This window comes from Ctenopharyngodon idella, chromosome 22 (genome assembly GCF_019924925.1).
Source record: "Ctenopharyngodon idella isolate HZGC_01 chromosome 22, HZGC01, whole genome shotgun sequence".
NCBI lineage: Eukaryota > Metazoa > Chordata > Actinopteri > Cypriniformes > Xenocyprididae > Ctenopharyngodon > Ctenopharyngodon idella.
This window is the reverse complement of record NC_067241.1, coordinates 24317045-24335167: the sequence shown is the minus strand read 5'-3', so window position 1 is coordinate 24335167 and position 18123 is coordinate 24317045. Positions and strand designations below refer to the sequence as shown.

Here is an 18123-nt window from a genome sequence, read left to right as displayed (position 1 = left end):
TGTCCACTACCAGTCATTAGACTGTCTGCTTAACATCTACTAACACTATATTCAGAAAGGATAAGGACAGTAATGACAATGTTCCTAAAGATTTCTATTTCAAATAAATTACACTGATAACTGGAGTAAAGGCTGCTGAGAAAATTCAGTTTTGCAATCACAGCAAGAAATAGAAAGCAGTAATTTTAAATTGTAACTATTTCACAAAGTTACTTTTTTTACTGTATTTTTTAACAAATCAATGCAGCCTTGGGGAGTATAAGACTTCTTTCAACCCCATACTTTTGAACAGCAGTGTCTATATGTAACCCCTCACCCAGGTCCTACTCGCCCCGCTCTGCGTGGGCCTCGAACCTGGGTCTCCGGCGTGGGAGTGAGACGCTCTAACGAGGAGGCTAAATGCTGCAACCTCTAGCATCTGTTGCTAGAGCATCTCTTGAGATCAGAGGAGTGAGGTTTACTCGCACAGCAACTACTAGCTGGCCTCTGTTACACTTACCCCCCAAACCTCACTCCCATCTGGGTCACGGCACCAATGTAACCCCTCACCCAGGTCCTACTCGCCCCGCTCTGCGCGGGCCTCGAACCTGGGTCTCCAGTGTGGCAGTTAGACGCTCTAACGAGGAGGCTAAAGGCTGCGACCTCTAGCATCTGTCACTAGAGCATCTCTTGAGATCAGAGGAGTGAGGTTTACTCGCACAGCGACTACTAGCTGGCCTCCGTTACACTTACCTCCCAAACCTCACTCCCATCCAGGTCACGGCACCAATGTAACCCCTCACCCAGGTCCTACTCGCCTCGCTCTGCACGGGCCTCGAACCTGGGTCTCCAGTGTGGGAGTTAGACGCTCTAACGAGGAGGCTAAAGGCTGCAACCTCTAGCATCTGTCACTAGAGCATCTCTTGAGATCAGAGGAGTGAGGTTTACTCGCACAGCGACTACTAGCTGGCCTCCGTTACGCTTACTCCCCAAACCTCACTCCCATCCGGGTCACGGCACCAATGTAACCCCTCATCCAGGTCCTACTCGCCTCGCTATGCGCGGGCCTCGAGCCTGGGTCTCCAGCGTGGGAGTTAGACGCTCTAACGAGGAGGCTAAAGGCTGCAACCTCTAGCATCTGTCACTAGAGCATCTCTTGAGATCAGAGGAGTGAGGTTTACTCGCACAGCGACTACTAGCTGGCCTCCATTACACTTACCCCCCAAACCTCACTCCCATCCAGGTCACGGCACCAATGTAACCCCTCACCCAGGTCCTACTCGCCCCGCTCTGCACGGGCCTCGAACCTGGGTCTCCAGTGTGGGAGTTAGACACTCTAACGAGGAGGCTAAAGGCTGCAACCTCTAGCATCTGTCACTAGAGCATCTCTTGAGATCAGAGGAGTGAGGTTTACTCGCACAGCGACTACTAGCTGGCCTCCATTACACTTACCCCCCAAACCTCACTCCCATCCGGGTCACGGCACCAATGTAACCCCTCACCCAGGTCCTACTCGCCCTGCTCTCTGGCGTGGGAGTCAGACACTCTAACGAGGAGGCTAAAGACTGCAACCTCTAGCATCTGTCGCTAGAGCATCTCTTGAGATCAGAGGAGTGAGGTTTACTCGCACAGCGACTACTAGCTGGCCTCCGTTACATATATGTGAATTAAAATAAAAAATAGAAGCTGTGTGGCTGCTGTATAATAGCCTTGTGCTAGAGAATGGCTGGATAAATTAATTTATTGATTGGGATGTTGTAAAAGCTGTGCATAAAAGTAAATATAGCTTATCTGAAACTTATTAAGTGAACCTTTATCGCATTTAGTGGACATGATTCAAATCTGGGCCTGTTGCCTATGTGTACACAAGAGAGGGGAAAATAGATATATAATAGTACATGACATCAGAAATGACATCAGCATTGGTCTAATCCTGCCAGGTTTTACAACACCATGAAGGAAGGATTTCATTAACATTTGTATGGTGCAACATTTTCACATTATTATTCACAGTGACATTTATAATGCAAACAGATTTGCTACATATAAGATGATACGAGTGATCAAATGAATCCAAGCAGAACATGCTGCTAATTTCCTGGCTTATAAAAGCACAGCAGGATATTTCACATCTAACAGGTTTAATCAGCTGAGATTCAAATAATGTGTGTAGCATTGCAATAAGATTACAGTTTAAATTGTTTTTACAAACTAAAATAGGAGGCCGGGGCTAGTTGTCACACCTTCTACTCTAGTTACTCTATAACTAGTTAACATACTAGTTATATATATGAAAATAATGGGTTTACTTGTTTTTTCACTTGTTTTCATGACAGATACAACAACAACAAAAAGTGATCATATTAGAAGATATAGGACGGAATTAACAAAAATATTGTAAGACAATTATAGTGTAAGACAATTTTCAATATGGATTAAACATTTGCCTCAAAAAGTTACTGAGCTCTATGTGACAACTTGCCCTTGTCTCCCCTATATTATGGTCTATAGTTGTGACTTTATCCTTCATGTTTTATGCTAAGTGTTCTATGAAGAACTGAGAGCTTGTCTGTTTTACTTTTGTAGGTTTCAGCACCAAGGACAGTGACCAGTCTGACGGCCATGCAGTAAACAGGTCTCCACCAGCAGTGCAGGAATAAAGCATGTTAAATTATAACATTTCACTGAGCAGGTTGCTCTCTCAGACATTGATTTCTATTAATATGTAACGCTTTGCATATTCCGTTAACTCACCTAGTTCCACAGTGCAGGAAACTGCTTAGGAGAGCAAAAAATTCATGGAGCAAAATGTTAATGAGACCACATTAATGCACCAAGTACTCTGAGCCTCCAATGCATGGTTCCTTTAGGCATACAAAACAAGAATCAACCAAAGCTTATGTGACTGATAAGTGTCACATGTTGTCAAAGTAACAATGCTGTGATTTATCACCGGTGCGTTGATACCTGAGCATGAGCTCCCCCTGTAGCCAACACTCCCATTCAAACTCACATTAAAGTTCTCAACAATTTAAGGACAGCACATCCAACATGCATCACTGACATTCAGCTGAGAAAGCATTTGTGCGCTTCTCAGTTTTCTGTCACACGGCTGAGGAAAGAAATATGCATGCAAAATCAGCTGTATCCTGGAAAGGCATTAATGACTTACCCATTAAAACTGTTGCACTTTGCAATTGAAATCTGTTGCAATTATCACAAATGATGCTTGAATATAAGAGCTTGAGATCAGAGAGGTGTATATTTCAAGTGTAATGAAAGTGAAACATGGGTAGTTGACCTATAACTTTTTAACCGATGTTATTTGTCATCAAGATTTTAGGTAAAGGCCTAGTTTCACAGACAGGACTTAGATTAAGCCAGGATTAGGCCTTAGTTCAGTTAGGACATTTAAGTAACTTTTATAAATATGCTCTAGAAAAAAACAAAAAACATGTATGTGCAACTTGAGACAAAATATGATATGTCAGTGCAAGTTGCTTTCAGTTAAAGCAGATCAAACATGCGTTTTAGTCTGGAAATAGGTCTAAGCCTTGTCTGTGAAACCAGGGGAAAATATATTTAAATACATTCAAGCAAAAGTGTATATTTTAGGTGCTGCAACTGATCACCTTTTATCTTATAAGCTTTTCATCATTTTAATGACCATTTTGCCTTTATTGCACCATTTTCAGTAGTCCTGCATTGTTTAAGTTACATTTATGGTAAAATGATTCCTGATTCATAAACATCAATATCATTTCAGCATGAGAATCCAACAAGTTTACAGTAGTTTACCGTAAAACCTATGTATTGCCTCATTAAACATAATATATTTAACTAATTTGTAAAGTAAATTATATTTTTTCTAAACATATTTTTTAAAATAGTCTCTTTTAAAATACATTTTTATAGTACGTGGTACCATATGCGTTTAACAGCAACATTAAAGCTGAGTTAACCAATTAACCGCTTTTACATATTTTATGTTATTTTATGTACATCGCATAAGTGTCATGCTAAAGTAAAACATACAGTTTCACTGACTCTCCAGCACAGACACCTGTTCAGACGCGCGCGCGCGTGCCACTGGCACCTGCATGCGCGCGCCACCCCTGCGTAATCAGCGTTTGGGTTAGCGCGTGCCAGGAGAGGGAGAGAGAGAGGGAGAGAGACTGAAAGATACCTAGTGGAGATGTAAGTCGCTGCTGAAGATTCGCAACAACAACCAAGTGCTTTAGCGCACCTCCCCCTCCCACTGCGCTCGCTCAGAAAAAAAAAAAAAAAAAAAAAAATGTTTCTCTTTTTCCTGAGATACAGAGTGATGTGAATATCAGAAACAGAGCTCTGAGACTGCCTAAAACAGAAAGAATAGCGGAAACAGGAGTCGGACGCATAAGCGATCACACGGGATTTCTTCAAACAGCGGTATGTGCTGCTCTATTTGAATCCTCCTGAAGCGATGTGACAGAAATTATTGTATACTTTTGTCTGGTCCGGTGTGGACATTACCAGGAATTTCGCATGGATGGGTTGTTTTCTGTGTAGCCAAACTGTGTGATGTATTTCATGCGCAAACTGTTGACAGTACAGTAGATGGTTCGCTATGCGCCTCGCATATCACCTTTACCTCATCTACTGTAGCTAAATGTATTTGGGTCAATGACGAATAATGCTGTCTGTGATAAAAACGCGAAATCTTAAAAAAAAAAAAAAAAAAAAAAACACACATTCCAAGTTCTTGATATTATTTTTCTATTTTGTATTATATTATTAAGTACACATTTTTCCAAACATGTTTTCAAGGTAAAATAAATGTTTTACAAGTATATTTCTGAGTTATAAATATCAATACGTTTTTTTTTTTTTTTTTTTTTGTTTTTTCTCAGGGATACTCAATTTGAACTAACAAAGCATTTTTTAATATGGTCAAAATCTCTATTTTCATAAAACTTGAGAGGCTAGTGGTTTGTTTTCATGTCACATGACAACAAAATGGCTGCCTGCATATTGGTTACACCAAACTGACTGATTTGGCGGACAAAGTTTTTCAGATATTATTATTTTAAAACTATATTGCTTAACTACATATTTTTGTTAACATTTACATGCATTTAGGAGACGCTTTTATCCAAAAAAAAAAAAAAGCCACTTACAAAAGTGGAACAAAAGCAATTCGTTAAAGAGCCAACAATATTCGTAATATAGGCGTAGTAACTAGATTAGGACACAAGCTAGAGAAGAGAAGAAATGCAGAGAAAAGTTCTTTTTTATAATAAAAAATTAAAAATTGATTATTTATTTATTACTTTTTACCACAAAAATATGAACATTAATTTAAATTCAGTTCATCGTGTGTATTCAAGTCACTGGTTACTTCAAGTCTGGGTGAACTGGACTTTTTTTTTAACAACTTAGTAGATCCGCCCAAAAAATGAGTATCACATAATTTACCAAGCTAAAACCAGTAGAATAGTCTCCTTGTATGCCTGTGTTCAAGTGAGATAGTATGGAGAGTGTGCTTCACTCAGCATTTTTGTGTTATTGTTTTTTTGTGTGTGTGTGCGTGCGTGTATATGTGTGTTTGTGTGTATGCAATAGCTGCACTCATGGAGTTCCCAAATGATTCCACCGGCTTTGCTGACCCCAGACACTTCCGTCTGTACAACGAATCCCTGTTCCAGAACAACCTCAGCTCCTTCAACGGGACTGACAGCTTCTTCCCAAGGGGTGTTAAGATCACTATAGCAGTGGTCTACATGATCGTCTGCGTGGTGGGGCTGGTTGGAAACTGCCTGGTCATGTATGTCATTATCAGGTAAGCTGACAGGTCAAACAGGATGGAACTATGTTATTTAATAATAAAATGAGGAATTGTAATCTGTGGTTTTAGTAATGCAGTGCACCAATAGTACACTGCACTCTCATGGATGTTTATTTGAGACCCATAAGGAAAAAACATCCTGACAGCAGATCACTGGGTCACCTGACCTTCAGCACAGTGACTGAAGTGTTTATTTGCAGGAGTGGACAAATCAGTACACAAAGTGGCCATTAAAAGGGAACTTTTCTTTTTTTTTTCTTTTCTTTTCTTTTCTTTTCTTTTCTTTTCTTTTCTTTTCTTTTCTTTTTCTACACTGGCTCAACCAATGGCAAAGTTTTAGGGCAGAACTTCCTTTTTGACTGGGAAACCAGATTGGAAACAGTCATCATTGGACACCCAAAAATGAAAATTGTGTCCAAACCTTTATGACTTTGTTTATTCCGTAAAACACAGACAATATTTTGAAGAATGTTTCAGTATATAGTTGGTCCATATAATAAAAGTCTATGAAGTCCAACATTGTTTTGGACCCCATTGACTTTCATTGCATGGACAAGTTGAAACATTCTTTAAAGTATCTTTTTTTTTTTTTTTTCTTTTACATGATGGTGAATAAATGACATTTTTGTGTGAATTATCCTTTAAAGTAATTGAGGTGAAGGAGGACCACAATTTACCTCCACGGTATACAGCTGAGACCCCCAATGCACAATCATTTCACCCAGCAGGCTTTGATCACTATCGACAACTAGTGTGCCTAGAGATATGAAATTAATTTTCACCCTCCATCCTCAGTCATTCTGTTTGTTTACATGTTTTCTCTCAATTACCTCATCTTTTCACCCCCTCATCTCCCATCCTCACCCATTCTCTCTCCATTCCTGTGTTTTATTACAACATGCAAGTGCTTTGGTTCTGGAGATTGACAGATGTAGCTACAATGGTGGGTCATAAATCTGTATCTTATCTTCATGGCAATTTTCCTCTCTTTTACCCCAAATCAGTGTTTTCTTGTTTATCCCATTTTCTCATTCGTGGACCATCTTTGTTGCACCATTCCTTCACAATTTAGCACACTTCCTGCTTTATACTGTAGATGCCATAATTTAGTATCTTAGCAATTATTATCGATGGTTTCATCACCAAGTTGTACGCCAATACATTCCAGTATGAGAATCCAACATACTGTACGCTAAACAGTCAGAATACAGGCATATGTACCCACAATCCTTTGGATTTCATAGCAAGGTCACATATGTAGTCATTTTAATTCCCTTTGGTTTCAGACAACTGGGCTGCGTCCAAAACCAAAGGCAGCTGTCTTGCTGCTTCATTGCTCAGACAGTCAGTGCATTAACAGGCTGCGTTTTTGTTTGAAGACACCTTTTAAGAAATCTGGTTTCAGTCTGCCTTCCAGGGCACCATGCAGTCACGTCTAATGATCTAAAACAAACTCAAATGAGCTAAATGATTATTTCAAAAGTAGATAATCATAAACTGAGAAGAAAATCCAAATGTATAATTCTGTCATCATTTACTTACTGTCGCGTCATTCCAAACCTGTATGACTTTTTTTTTTATTCTTTGGTCATACAATGGAAGTCAATGCTCACCAAAATTGGTTACCAACATCAATATCATCTTATTTTTTGTGCTGCATAAGAAAGAAATGATGAGTAAATGATGACAGAATTTTCATTTTTGGGTGAACTGTCCCTTTAAGCATTATTTTGGTTTCGGATACAGCCATGAACTGAATAGTACATCTGATTGTGTCTGGTTGTCCTGTAATGATGTTGAATCATTGTGCATAGTGATATACCGGAGACTAATCATCGGGCAGCCTCAGTTTCCTGTTCTGTGCTGAGTCTTTAGGCCATCACCCACTCAGACCCAGCTCACCCACCTTCTCCATCTGCCAGCATGCGTGGAGGCCACAAATGTGTTTACTGTTCCTCCCTCACTGAAGGAAAGTGTATGATTATGAGTCTGATGTATTATTGCCTTTGCTTGGATGAGTGCCGTTGATGATTTCAGCTGTGAAGGTTGTGGCGTGTTCCCTCTGTTCACTCTCACATTGTATTGTTTTATCTCTCTCTTGCATGTTTTGTTGTGTGAATCAGTCATGTGTTTGTGTGTAGGAATGTGGATGTAAGCGGTTTACTTCTGCAGTGCTGTTCTTTCCCTCTTTAAGAGAAGAGCGTTCCTGCTAGACCAGCGTTTCACCAATCTCAGCCAATCAGAAGCATCGACCCGGTGGCAGGATTAACTGTATATGCATCATTCTAATCACTTTGTCTTGTGCTGGTCTAAATGCTGAGTGGGTCCACTTTCTAAATGCAGTCGTTCCTGGAAAGCCTTTAATTTTTGAGCAATTTCCATGAGTTTCATCTCTGTTTGTGTCTAGATTGTCTGATGACATTGACTAGCTTCTCTTCAGTTAAAACAGAATGAAGGGTCAGATGTTTGACTGGTTTTTGACTGTTGAGGAAGTAAATGGATGGCTGGTTATATCATGAGTGCCATGGTGTAAGGGATGATGAAATTTATATGAAGTTTAACCTGTTATCTTGTCCATCCATCCATCCTTCCATCCATCCATCCATCCATCCATCCATCCATCCATCCATCCATCCATTTCTGTCCACTGATCTGTTTGTCCATCTGCCTGTCCATCCATCCATCCATCTTGTCTGTTTGTCTGTCTCTTTAAGCTTACATACACCCATCTTTTTGTCCATCTGCCTGTCAATCCATCCATGGGTTTTCTGTCCATTTGTGTACTTACATCCATTCATCTTTGTCCATCTGTCTGTCCATTCATCCATCCATCCATCCATCCATCTTTTCTGTCTGTCTGTCTCTAAGCTTACATACACCCATCTGTTTGTCCATTCATCTTTTTCTTCACCTGCCCGTCAATCCATCCATCCATCCATGTCCATTTGTCCATCCATCCATCCATCCATCCATCCATGGGTTTTCTGTCTATTTGTGTACTTAAATCCATTCATCTGTTTGTCCATCTGCCTGTCAATCCATCCATCCGTCTGTCCATCTGTCTGTAATCCATCCATCCATGGGTTTTCTATTTGTGCACTTACATCCATCCATCTGTTGGTCCATTCATCTGTTTGTCCATCTGCCTGTCCATCCATCCATCAATCCATCCATCCATCCATGGGTTCATCCTTCTATCCGTGCACATCCTTGCATCTGACTGTCTGTCTGTCTCTTCATCCTTCAATTTTCTATGAATTCCCTGGATGAGCTTTGAGGTAAAAGATGTGTTTATAGGCATTTGGAGAGAGTTCTCTTCCAGTTGACTCAGCTGAGGCTTGTCAGATCGATACAGGAGTTGTAATGAATTCATCCTCTCTCATTGGACTAAAGACAGTACATTACAAGGAGGAATGAATATGAAGCTGCATAGCAGCTTTAGCACTGCCTTGCCATGCCCTAAATTCAGTGTAAATGCTGTTTGGTTGTAGTGATGCTTTGTGGCTGATGTCAATTCATACTGAGCATTGGAGATTTTTGATGTGGGGTCTTGTGTGATTGACTTGCCTTATTTCCTGTGTAAAATGATTTTATTAGAATCAAATCACTTTATGACTGGCCTCCATTTACTATAAGATTCACAATAATCAGAACATTAGTATAGTTTCCCACCAAAGGCTAGATTAATTGATTAATCCTACTGTATAGTCTTTTTTTTTATCTCTTCCTCTGTAGTTTGTGAAGATTTCAGGTTGAATGCATTGAATTTATTGGTACATGGTCATTGTGCCAGTGACTCAGAGTGAACTTCATTGGCTCATTATATATATATATATATATCAGTATATATGTAGATTTATGCTATTAACCCCTTACCCTTATTAAAACTGATGCAATGAAATTGTTTCCAGCAAATTAGCAGGGCTTGCAAAATCACTAGACAGTAGCAGGCATATTAGAGAGCATAGTGTGTGACTGATTACATTACATTATACATGTGTATTTCATGTATAATCAGGCCTACATAGAGGGGAAAACGAGAAAAGGTCTTTTACTCTCTGCTTGGTAATATAGACAACAGCTGACAGGAGGTATTCAATAAATGGCTTTTCTGTGAGATTCAAAATGGCTTTCTTTTTTTGACATCCCTGAATGCAGTGCATGCTCACTTAAAGGGTTAGTTCACCCAAAAATGAAAATAATGTCATTTATTACTCACCCTCATGCCGTTCCACACCCATAAGACCTTTGTTCATCTTCGGAACACAAATTAAGATATTTTTGTTTAAATCCGATGGCTCAGTGAGGCCTGCATAGCCAGCAATGACATTTCCTCTCTCAAGATCCATTAATGTACTAAAAACATATTTAAATCAGTTCATGTGAGTACAGTGGTTCAATATTAATATTATAAAGCGACGAGAATATTTTTGGTGTGCCAAAAAAAACAAAATAACGTCTTATATAGTGATGGCCAATTTCAAAACACTGCTTCATTAAGCTTCGGAGCGTTATGAATCTTTTGTGTCGAATCATGAATCGGATCACGTGTCAAACCGCCAAACTGCTGAAATCACGTGACTTTGGCGCTCCGAACCGCTGATTCGACACAAAAGATTCATAACGCTCCGAAGCTTCATGAAGCAGTGTTTTGAAATCGGCCATCCCTGGCTATTGCAGGCCTCACTGAGCCGTTGGATTTCAACAAAAATATCTTAATTTGCGTTCCGAAGATTAACGAAGATCTTACGGGTGTGGCATGAGAGTGAGTAATAAATGACATTATTTTCATTTTTGGGTGAACTAACCCTTTAACAACATGTGTGGTCTACTCTCTTAACTAAAACATTAAACCACCACGGATTTCAAAAGAATCCCTTGAGCTATGATCAGTTGTCAAGGTCATGGCACTTTTATTAAGGCTGTTTTTCATGCAGATATGCCATTTCAATATGATGTTAATCTGCATTAAAGACAGTTTAATTTCAGTTTTGTCAGTTCAGGGAATTCTTTTAAAACCTGACTTGAGGCTATCAGTCCCACTACATGAGTGAATTTCTGTCAGTTGAATTAGGCAAAATATTCTGAACGTCAAGTTCTCATAGTTTATTCAAGGCCTGGCAGGCTAATAATGTTAAATGATGCTTGCACTGGACAAAGCAGTGGGTCTTAAAGGCATATTCACCCCAAAAATAAAATTCTGTCATCATTTACTCACCCTATGTTGTTCAACACCTGTAAGCATTATTCTGTGGAAATACAAAAGTAGAAATTTTGAACAATGCACTTGTTTTCCATTCAGTAACAAAGAATGGGCACAGGAGTTCCAAGCTTCAGATAAGACACAATGACACCATTAAAGTATTATAAATCAGAAGAAGAAGATAACATGTAACGTAATCGATTGTTTACATGTAATCTCTCAACCAGTGTTTTAACTGTGGGAAGATATCAATAAAACAGCTTGAGAATAATATATCACATAGCATTACATTTACCTCAGGCAAGTCATTTACTTTCCACAGCATGTTAGTTCACTAGAGAAATGAACTCTACTCTGGTAGTAAAGTCTTGATTATTTAATGTATGTTTAAATAAATGCGTCATGAAAACAAGTTATGACAGCCACTGTGTAAATGATTATATTTCAAAAATGAATTGGAGTAGAAAATTAATGTTAAATTAATTAATGTTAAGTTTTGTAAGTTAATGCAAAACCTGCCTTTAGTGCCTTATGGGTTATGTTTATTTTATTTATTTACTTTTTTTTTATTGTTGATTATTATATCTAAAATTAAATAGCGACTGAATTTTATAGTTTGGGCTCTATTGTTAATTGTAACCTTTAGGCCAGATTACAATTCCACAAACGTGCCGATGGGAGTGGCAAGTTTTGCGCATGATCTACTGCTGATGCACAAATTAAAGAACACAGACGCAGTCAAATCATTTACATAATGACCAACGCAATCTACCAAGGGTAGTGCAAATTAGCGTTGCGTCCTCTGGCATTTCAAAGAAATTAATATGAGTGGAAAATATTTTCTCCCTTTTACCATGCGCTCTCTGTTCTCTGCGGTGTCTCTTGCAGGAGCAACAATTGCAGCCATGTCGCAAAATGGGTTAAGACATGCTTTTTTTGGGGCGTTAAATAATGGTGCAAATACCAGTAAATTGACTAGCGCAAACATTAGTAAATCACGTTGCGTAAATCATTTAAATACTCTCCTCCCATAAATTTTGTGTCTGAAAGGGAAACTCCTACAAATGTATATGCAATAAGGTCAGCCGCAAAAACAACCCACTCCACGCCTTTTCGGGGCTAATTTTGCACTGCGTGTCTTTAGTAAATCCAGACAGTAGTTTTTTAACGCCAAAAGAGGGTTTGTGCTGGCGCAAGCTGTTAGTAAATCTGGCCCTTAATATTATAGTAATGTGTAAAAAAGGGCTAGCATGTAAAATTAAAATTGAATTTATTTAAACACAAAAGACACATGTGAATGTGGAGATGTGGATATAAATAGATAAATTGTTAGATAGGGAATGCACGCACTTACAGTAGAATAATCCAGATATATCGATATTAGAACAAAAATAAAAACAAGTGTATATGCGCATATGCCTGTTGTAAATCTCACCTTTGCCATCACAGCTTTGCCATCACAGGAATGAATTACATTTTAAAATGGAAAAAAGTTAATTTAAGTCATAATATTTCACAATATTACTGTTTTACTGTATTTTTGATCAAAATAATTTTAGCCTTAGTGAGCATAAGAGACTTCAGATATTCAAAAATATTTAAAAAATCTTACCAACCCCAAACTTTTGAACAGTAGCGTTTTTATATAACTAAATGTTAAAATGAAGGTCAAAGACATTCTTCAAAATTTCAAACAGGTTTAGAACATAAGGGTGACTAAATGGTGTAAGGATGCATATTTTTGCTTCAACTATTTTTTCACTTTAATCCAGTGTAAGCTGTTCAAGCAGAGCGCACAGCAGCTGATATCACCTTCTTCTTGTGCGATCTCTGCCCTGGACTATACTGCTTCAGTGATGCTATAGAGCCTAAATGCCTTGTGGTCACTGAGGTCAACACTTTGTTTTCGAAATGCTCAAAAACACATTCATGCACGTATGCCTGCCCCTCTTAAGTATACTTGAAGATCTATAAATGTCACATTATGCCAAATGCACAGGTTACCTGGGAAATTCACCACTGAATAGAAAATCCTTTGACTGATTATAGGGATGCATTGAAGAGAGACCTGAAAAACCCACCCATGAACCTCCAGCAGAAAGTCTAGATCTAATTAATTTATTTATGATGTAGGAAAAAAGTGCTTCAGAGCACCTCATGATAGTCTTTGTGCAAACAAAGTGCTGTATGAAATTTAATTAAACCTTTTATGGCTGACCCCTTTCTCTGTCTACAATCACCTCATTGTCTTTGTCTTAATTAGAGGCACAGGTTGACAAAGATTTCCCAACCTCTTAATTAAGATATAAAAGAGACTTTCTTTTCTATCTATGGTCACTTTTTCATCACGCAGATGCTTTTATCTCAACTGTCTCTAAGTGCCTTTCAATACTAGGTGGACGGTCATTACAATTGGCATTATTAGTTTTGCTTGATTGCTTCTTGGTGTAAAAGGCTTCTATGAGTAAGTGTATTGTTGCATTTGAATCGTGAGCTCCTCTGCACAACAATTCATTAGCCGTGATCAAAGCTAAAAAGGAACATCGGAATTGCTTGTGGCACATAATACTATCTCAGATCAAACACAGAGTATTCAGCCTAAATATTTCAATCATATCTCTTGAATAAAACAATATCCTTTGAGATCTGAGAGTTTGAAGGCATGCGCTTATGGCTTTGTCTTTGGCTTTGTTCCCCAGATCATCAGAAATGAAGCCGTCACATGATGTTGAACATTTAGAAGAATCTATAATGACTTTGAAAGTTTTAACAGTAATGTTCACCATGGTGGAAACACTTTAACTTAATTACCAAGCACTGGGAAGTCATTTTGCCAAAAAAGGCAAGTCACTTAACATCTGCTCAGGCACTGAATCATCCTTAGACTGAACTTAGAAGGAGACTGAACAGACAGAACAAACTGTGGGCAGTGTCACATCACATGAAGGCAGATGACAACACTGTGACTCTTAACAGAAGGGAATGAAAGGGCTTGCATGACTAAGAGTGTGACGTGTTAGGCCTTGAATTAATTAATTAATCATTACATCAAAAAAGAAAAAAAAAGAAAGAAAAAAGATGCAATCTGATCAGAATCTGGTAATATAGTTTATTGTTTTGGGTTTTTGACTACAACCCCATTATGCACAAAAATATTCAAAGGCCAGTAATTTTTCCAGTTGTTTTTGATTTACTGGATATGGATATACTGTACATATTTTTACAAATATTTTTTACGTAACCGATACCATATTTTAGAGCTTGGCTTAACTAGAAAAAAAACCCCCACCTTTTCCAAGACCGTGGGAATCCTGGTTCTTCAAATGTTATTTTAAAGCTTGTTTTCTTCTTCTTCTTCTTCTTTTAAATCATTTATCATTTTAAATCAAATTGAGGCCCCCTAGCGGTTCTCAGCCCCCTGATTGAGAACCACTGCTAAACCGGCTAAACTATATATATATATCCATATAGGGCTGCACGATTTATTGCACGATACAAAAAATAACATTGAACTTAAACGCGATTATTACTTAAATGCAATTCTTAGTGTGATTATGAAATCGCAAAGGCTGCGATTATTTTTTTTTATGCGCAGCTTGTCAATGAAGTATGGCTCTAAATGCTGATCCATTTGAAAGCACTGAGAGTTTGAGTCGCTTATAATGTTCATTTGAAAAAGCAAAACGCGTCAAACATCTTTCCAGACATTAGAAGCATTTATTAACATCTTGTCCAATAAAAGACAACATTTAATAACATGTTTTTACTCCAAACTCACTTCATAACAACAGTTGAGCATCTTTCTGTGAGATGATGTGGCTTCTTACACAGAATACTGTGTTTATTAGTCATGTTTAATCAATGTTTATTCAGCTACAGCTACAGTATATGACGTGTTATCTTCTTCTGCGGCAGGGCATATTTAGAGTTTCTGCGCAAGAGCACCCTCTGGCTTTCAGATGGAGAAGCATTTACTACGGCTCACAGAGCCATACAGCTCTGACAAGCTGCGCATTAAATAATCACAGCCTTTGCCAAATCGCGTGCGGTTTAATTGCAATAAATTGTGCAGCCCAAAAATATATATATATATATAATATACTGTAGATGTGAATATAAATAGATCATTGGTTAGATAGGGAATTCACTCACTTACAGTAGAATAATCCAGATACATCAATATTAGAACAAGAATAAAAGTAAGAATAAAAGAAAACAAGTGTATATGCGTACCTGTTGTAAATGCTTAAAAACATTTTTTGAGCACATCAGAACAAAACACAAGTGAATAAGACCCACTGTTTACAGAGAATACAACACAATAATGTGCATTGTGCAGAGGGACTGTCAAACCACACTGGCATCAACTAATTCCAGTGTCATAAAATAAAACAATTCAGAAGGGAATCTTTTATAACATAGCTGTGCAGTTACAAGTGCTTTAATTTACAGCCCATCATCTGCACCTAAATGGCTCTGGCACTGAGCTGATGCCGTGTTGGAAAACAAATTCTGTTTTTATTACAATAACAATGTGCAGTGTGAATTATTTGAATTCAGTGTGCCTGCAGAACCTCACTGTATCACAAGCATGTAAAGCCCCAAGTATTAGAGTACTTCATGTGTTTCTAATTCTGGATTGTTTGGATGAAGGTCCAGTAGCCCTGATGATCTCCACTGCGTCTCTCAAGCTATTCTGCTTTAGATAGCAATTTAAAATGGCTACAGTTTTTCTCCATTGGTAATTGTTCCAATGGAGGTCATCACTTTGAATGCAAAACACAGAGCCTTTATACTCTGTTGTACTACATTGTTTCAGCCATCAGCATGTTGACAGACAGGACTCAGTGTGCATAAGCACTCATATACAGGTGTGTGAGTTAATGCAGAGTATTTGGCAAAAATGCAGAAGCAGTCAGACACAAACACTTTAATCTGCTTGGCAGAGAGAAAGTTGTGATTCCCAGCAGCTTCTTGCCAAATGAGAGACATGTAAAATTGTGCAATCATGCACTTGTTCTGTTTAGATATGTAAATCATTAATTATGTACAGGCAGGGGCTAATTCAATTCACTTCCCTTTCCAGGCTGTTTGTTTTTGAAGTCACTGGATGTGTTGTGCCTATAATAAAGATGCCACAGGTTGACGGCTTGTGTACAGTCTCTGGGTAATTGTTATGAAATCTCAGTTAATATGTATGTATTTACAGGAGTGACTCTCACTTTCCATGAACAGGGTATAAACAAGGATATGAAAGTCTTTTTGTTGCTTTTGTAAGAAGTTATAAATCATTATAAATCATAAGAAAGTGTTTATCGTCCCTAGTTTTACCTTCATATGCCTCGGCTGTAAAGAATCTCATAAACTGGTTGACTGAAAACTGGTTTAGCTCTTATTGTCGTCATGTATTATTATAGCAGGTGATTTAATTATACCAAGATAAAATGGTATGCAATTAATTTTAAAGAATTTTCAACTTTAACATCTGCATAATCAAATTGTATTTTGTGATGACTGTATTTTGTTTAAATTGACAACCAATTTATTTAGTTTAATTTAAGTTAAAGGTGCAGAATGTATATTGACAGCTAGTGGTTGAAATGGGTATTGCAGTCCAAATTCAAAATATTAGAGAGATTTGTTTCTCCCTCCTCCTCAGACTCCACGCTCATGTGGGTTGCCAGATTGAGGACACACTAGTGCAATTGACAATGGAAGGCGATGAACCTTACACTAAGTTTAAGTTGATTTTTTAATTTTTTTTTTTTTCTCGCATTTTAATATGCCTCTGGTCATAGAGCTTTTTAGATGGATGGCAAGTCTTTTTAGGTTGGGTAGAATCTGTGATCTCTGACCCGGTTCGTTTGCTGGCTTCCATGGCTACAATACTCTGTGTTTTTCGCCAACTGGCAACACTGCGTTTTGTGCTGCATTCTCAACAATACTGATTGATATTTGAAAGCTGTTTCAGTTTGTTTTATGCTTATTTTATTTTTGCCCACACAGTTTTAACATTAAGTTGTTTGTTGTCTCTCCGTTCTCTTGTCCTTTTCTATGCATAGTAATCCTCTCAGGGCCTGCTGGGTATAATCCGAACCTCTGGCAGAGACTGGGACAAGAGAAATTTTGTTTTTGATTATACTCAATCAAAGCAGAAGCTTTACACAAGCAGGCTTCAACCAGCATGACACATGACATTTGCCCTAACTGATTTGTTGAAAGTGGACATTATGAAGTGAGCACTAGTTGTTTACTGCTCGCACATTTGATCAGCCCAGTGCCAGAGCATCCATTTGGCAGAGGCATTTGCATGATTTTTAAAGTTGTTTACATTGACTATACATTTTTTTCTTCACACTGTGGCCAACCAAAATTTAAGGGGAATAATTTAGTATTTGTGTCGTCCATAGTTATAATGAATGTCATTACACTAATGATGCCAGTCAATCAATTTGTTTTGCTTAGTTTTGGCGAAACATTATCTGAGCTGACAGTCATTTTGTGAATTTCCCCAGTTCATTTAGTCTGTATAGAGATGATTAATGTGGTCCCTCACATTGCCTGATTTAGGCTTAGAGTTACTGCACCATTACCCAAGTAAATTTTATATATATATATATATATATATATATATATATATATATATATGCTATATTTGCTATACACACACACATACAGGTTTGTTTTGCTATCAAAGTGAGGACATTCCATAGACGTAATGGTTTTTATACTGTACAAACTGTACATTCTATCCCCCTACACTACCCCTACTCCTAAACCTACCCATCACAGAAAACATTCTGCATTTTTACATTTTTAATAAAACATTGTTTAGTATGTTTTTAAAGCTATTTTAAATATGAGGACTCATGAAATGTCCTCATATTTCAAGTTTGTCATAATACCAGTGTAATACCCATGTCATTATACAAATTTGTGCCCTCATAAATCACAAAAACACACGCACACGCACACACACACACACACACACACACACACACACACACACACACACACACACACACACGTGACCATGGACCACAAAACCAGTCATAAGGGTACATTATTTTAAACATGCATTGCATTACATGGAATGCATTTTTTATACATCATCTGA

At 38.0% G+C, this 18123-nt stretch overlaps 1 protein-coding gene across 1 annotated transcript in view; it reads left to right on the top strand.

Annotated features, from left to right (window-relative positions):
* Window positions 1-4015: 4015 nt before the first annotated feature.
* oprl1 (opiate receptor-like 1) overlaps window positions 4016-18123 on the top strand; it is a 43971-nt gene continuing 29863 nt past the window's right edge. Inside the window, exons 1-2 of the mRNA XM_051881020.1 lie at window positions 4016-4407; window positions 5581-5797. Of these exons, the coding sequence (XP_051736980.1) occupies window positions 5589-5797 (209 nt within the window). The 5' untranslated portion in view covers window positions 4016-4407; window positions 5581-5588. The remainder of the gene's footprint in view (window positions 4408-5580; window positions 5798-18123) is intronic.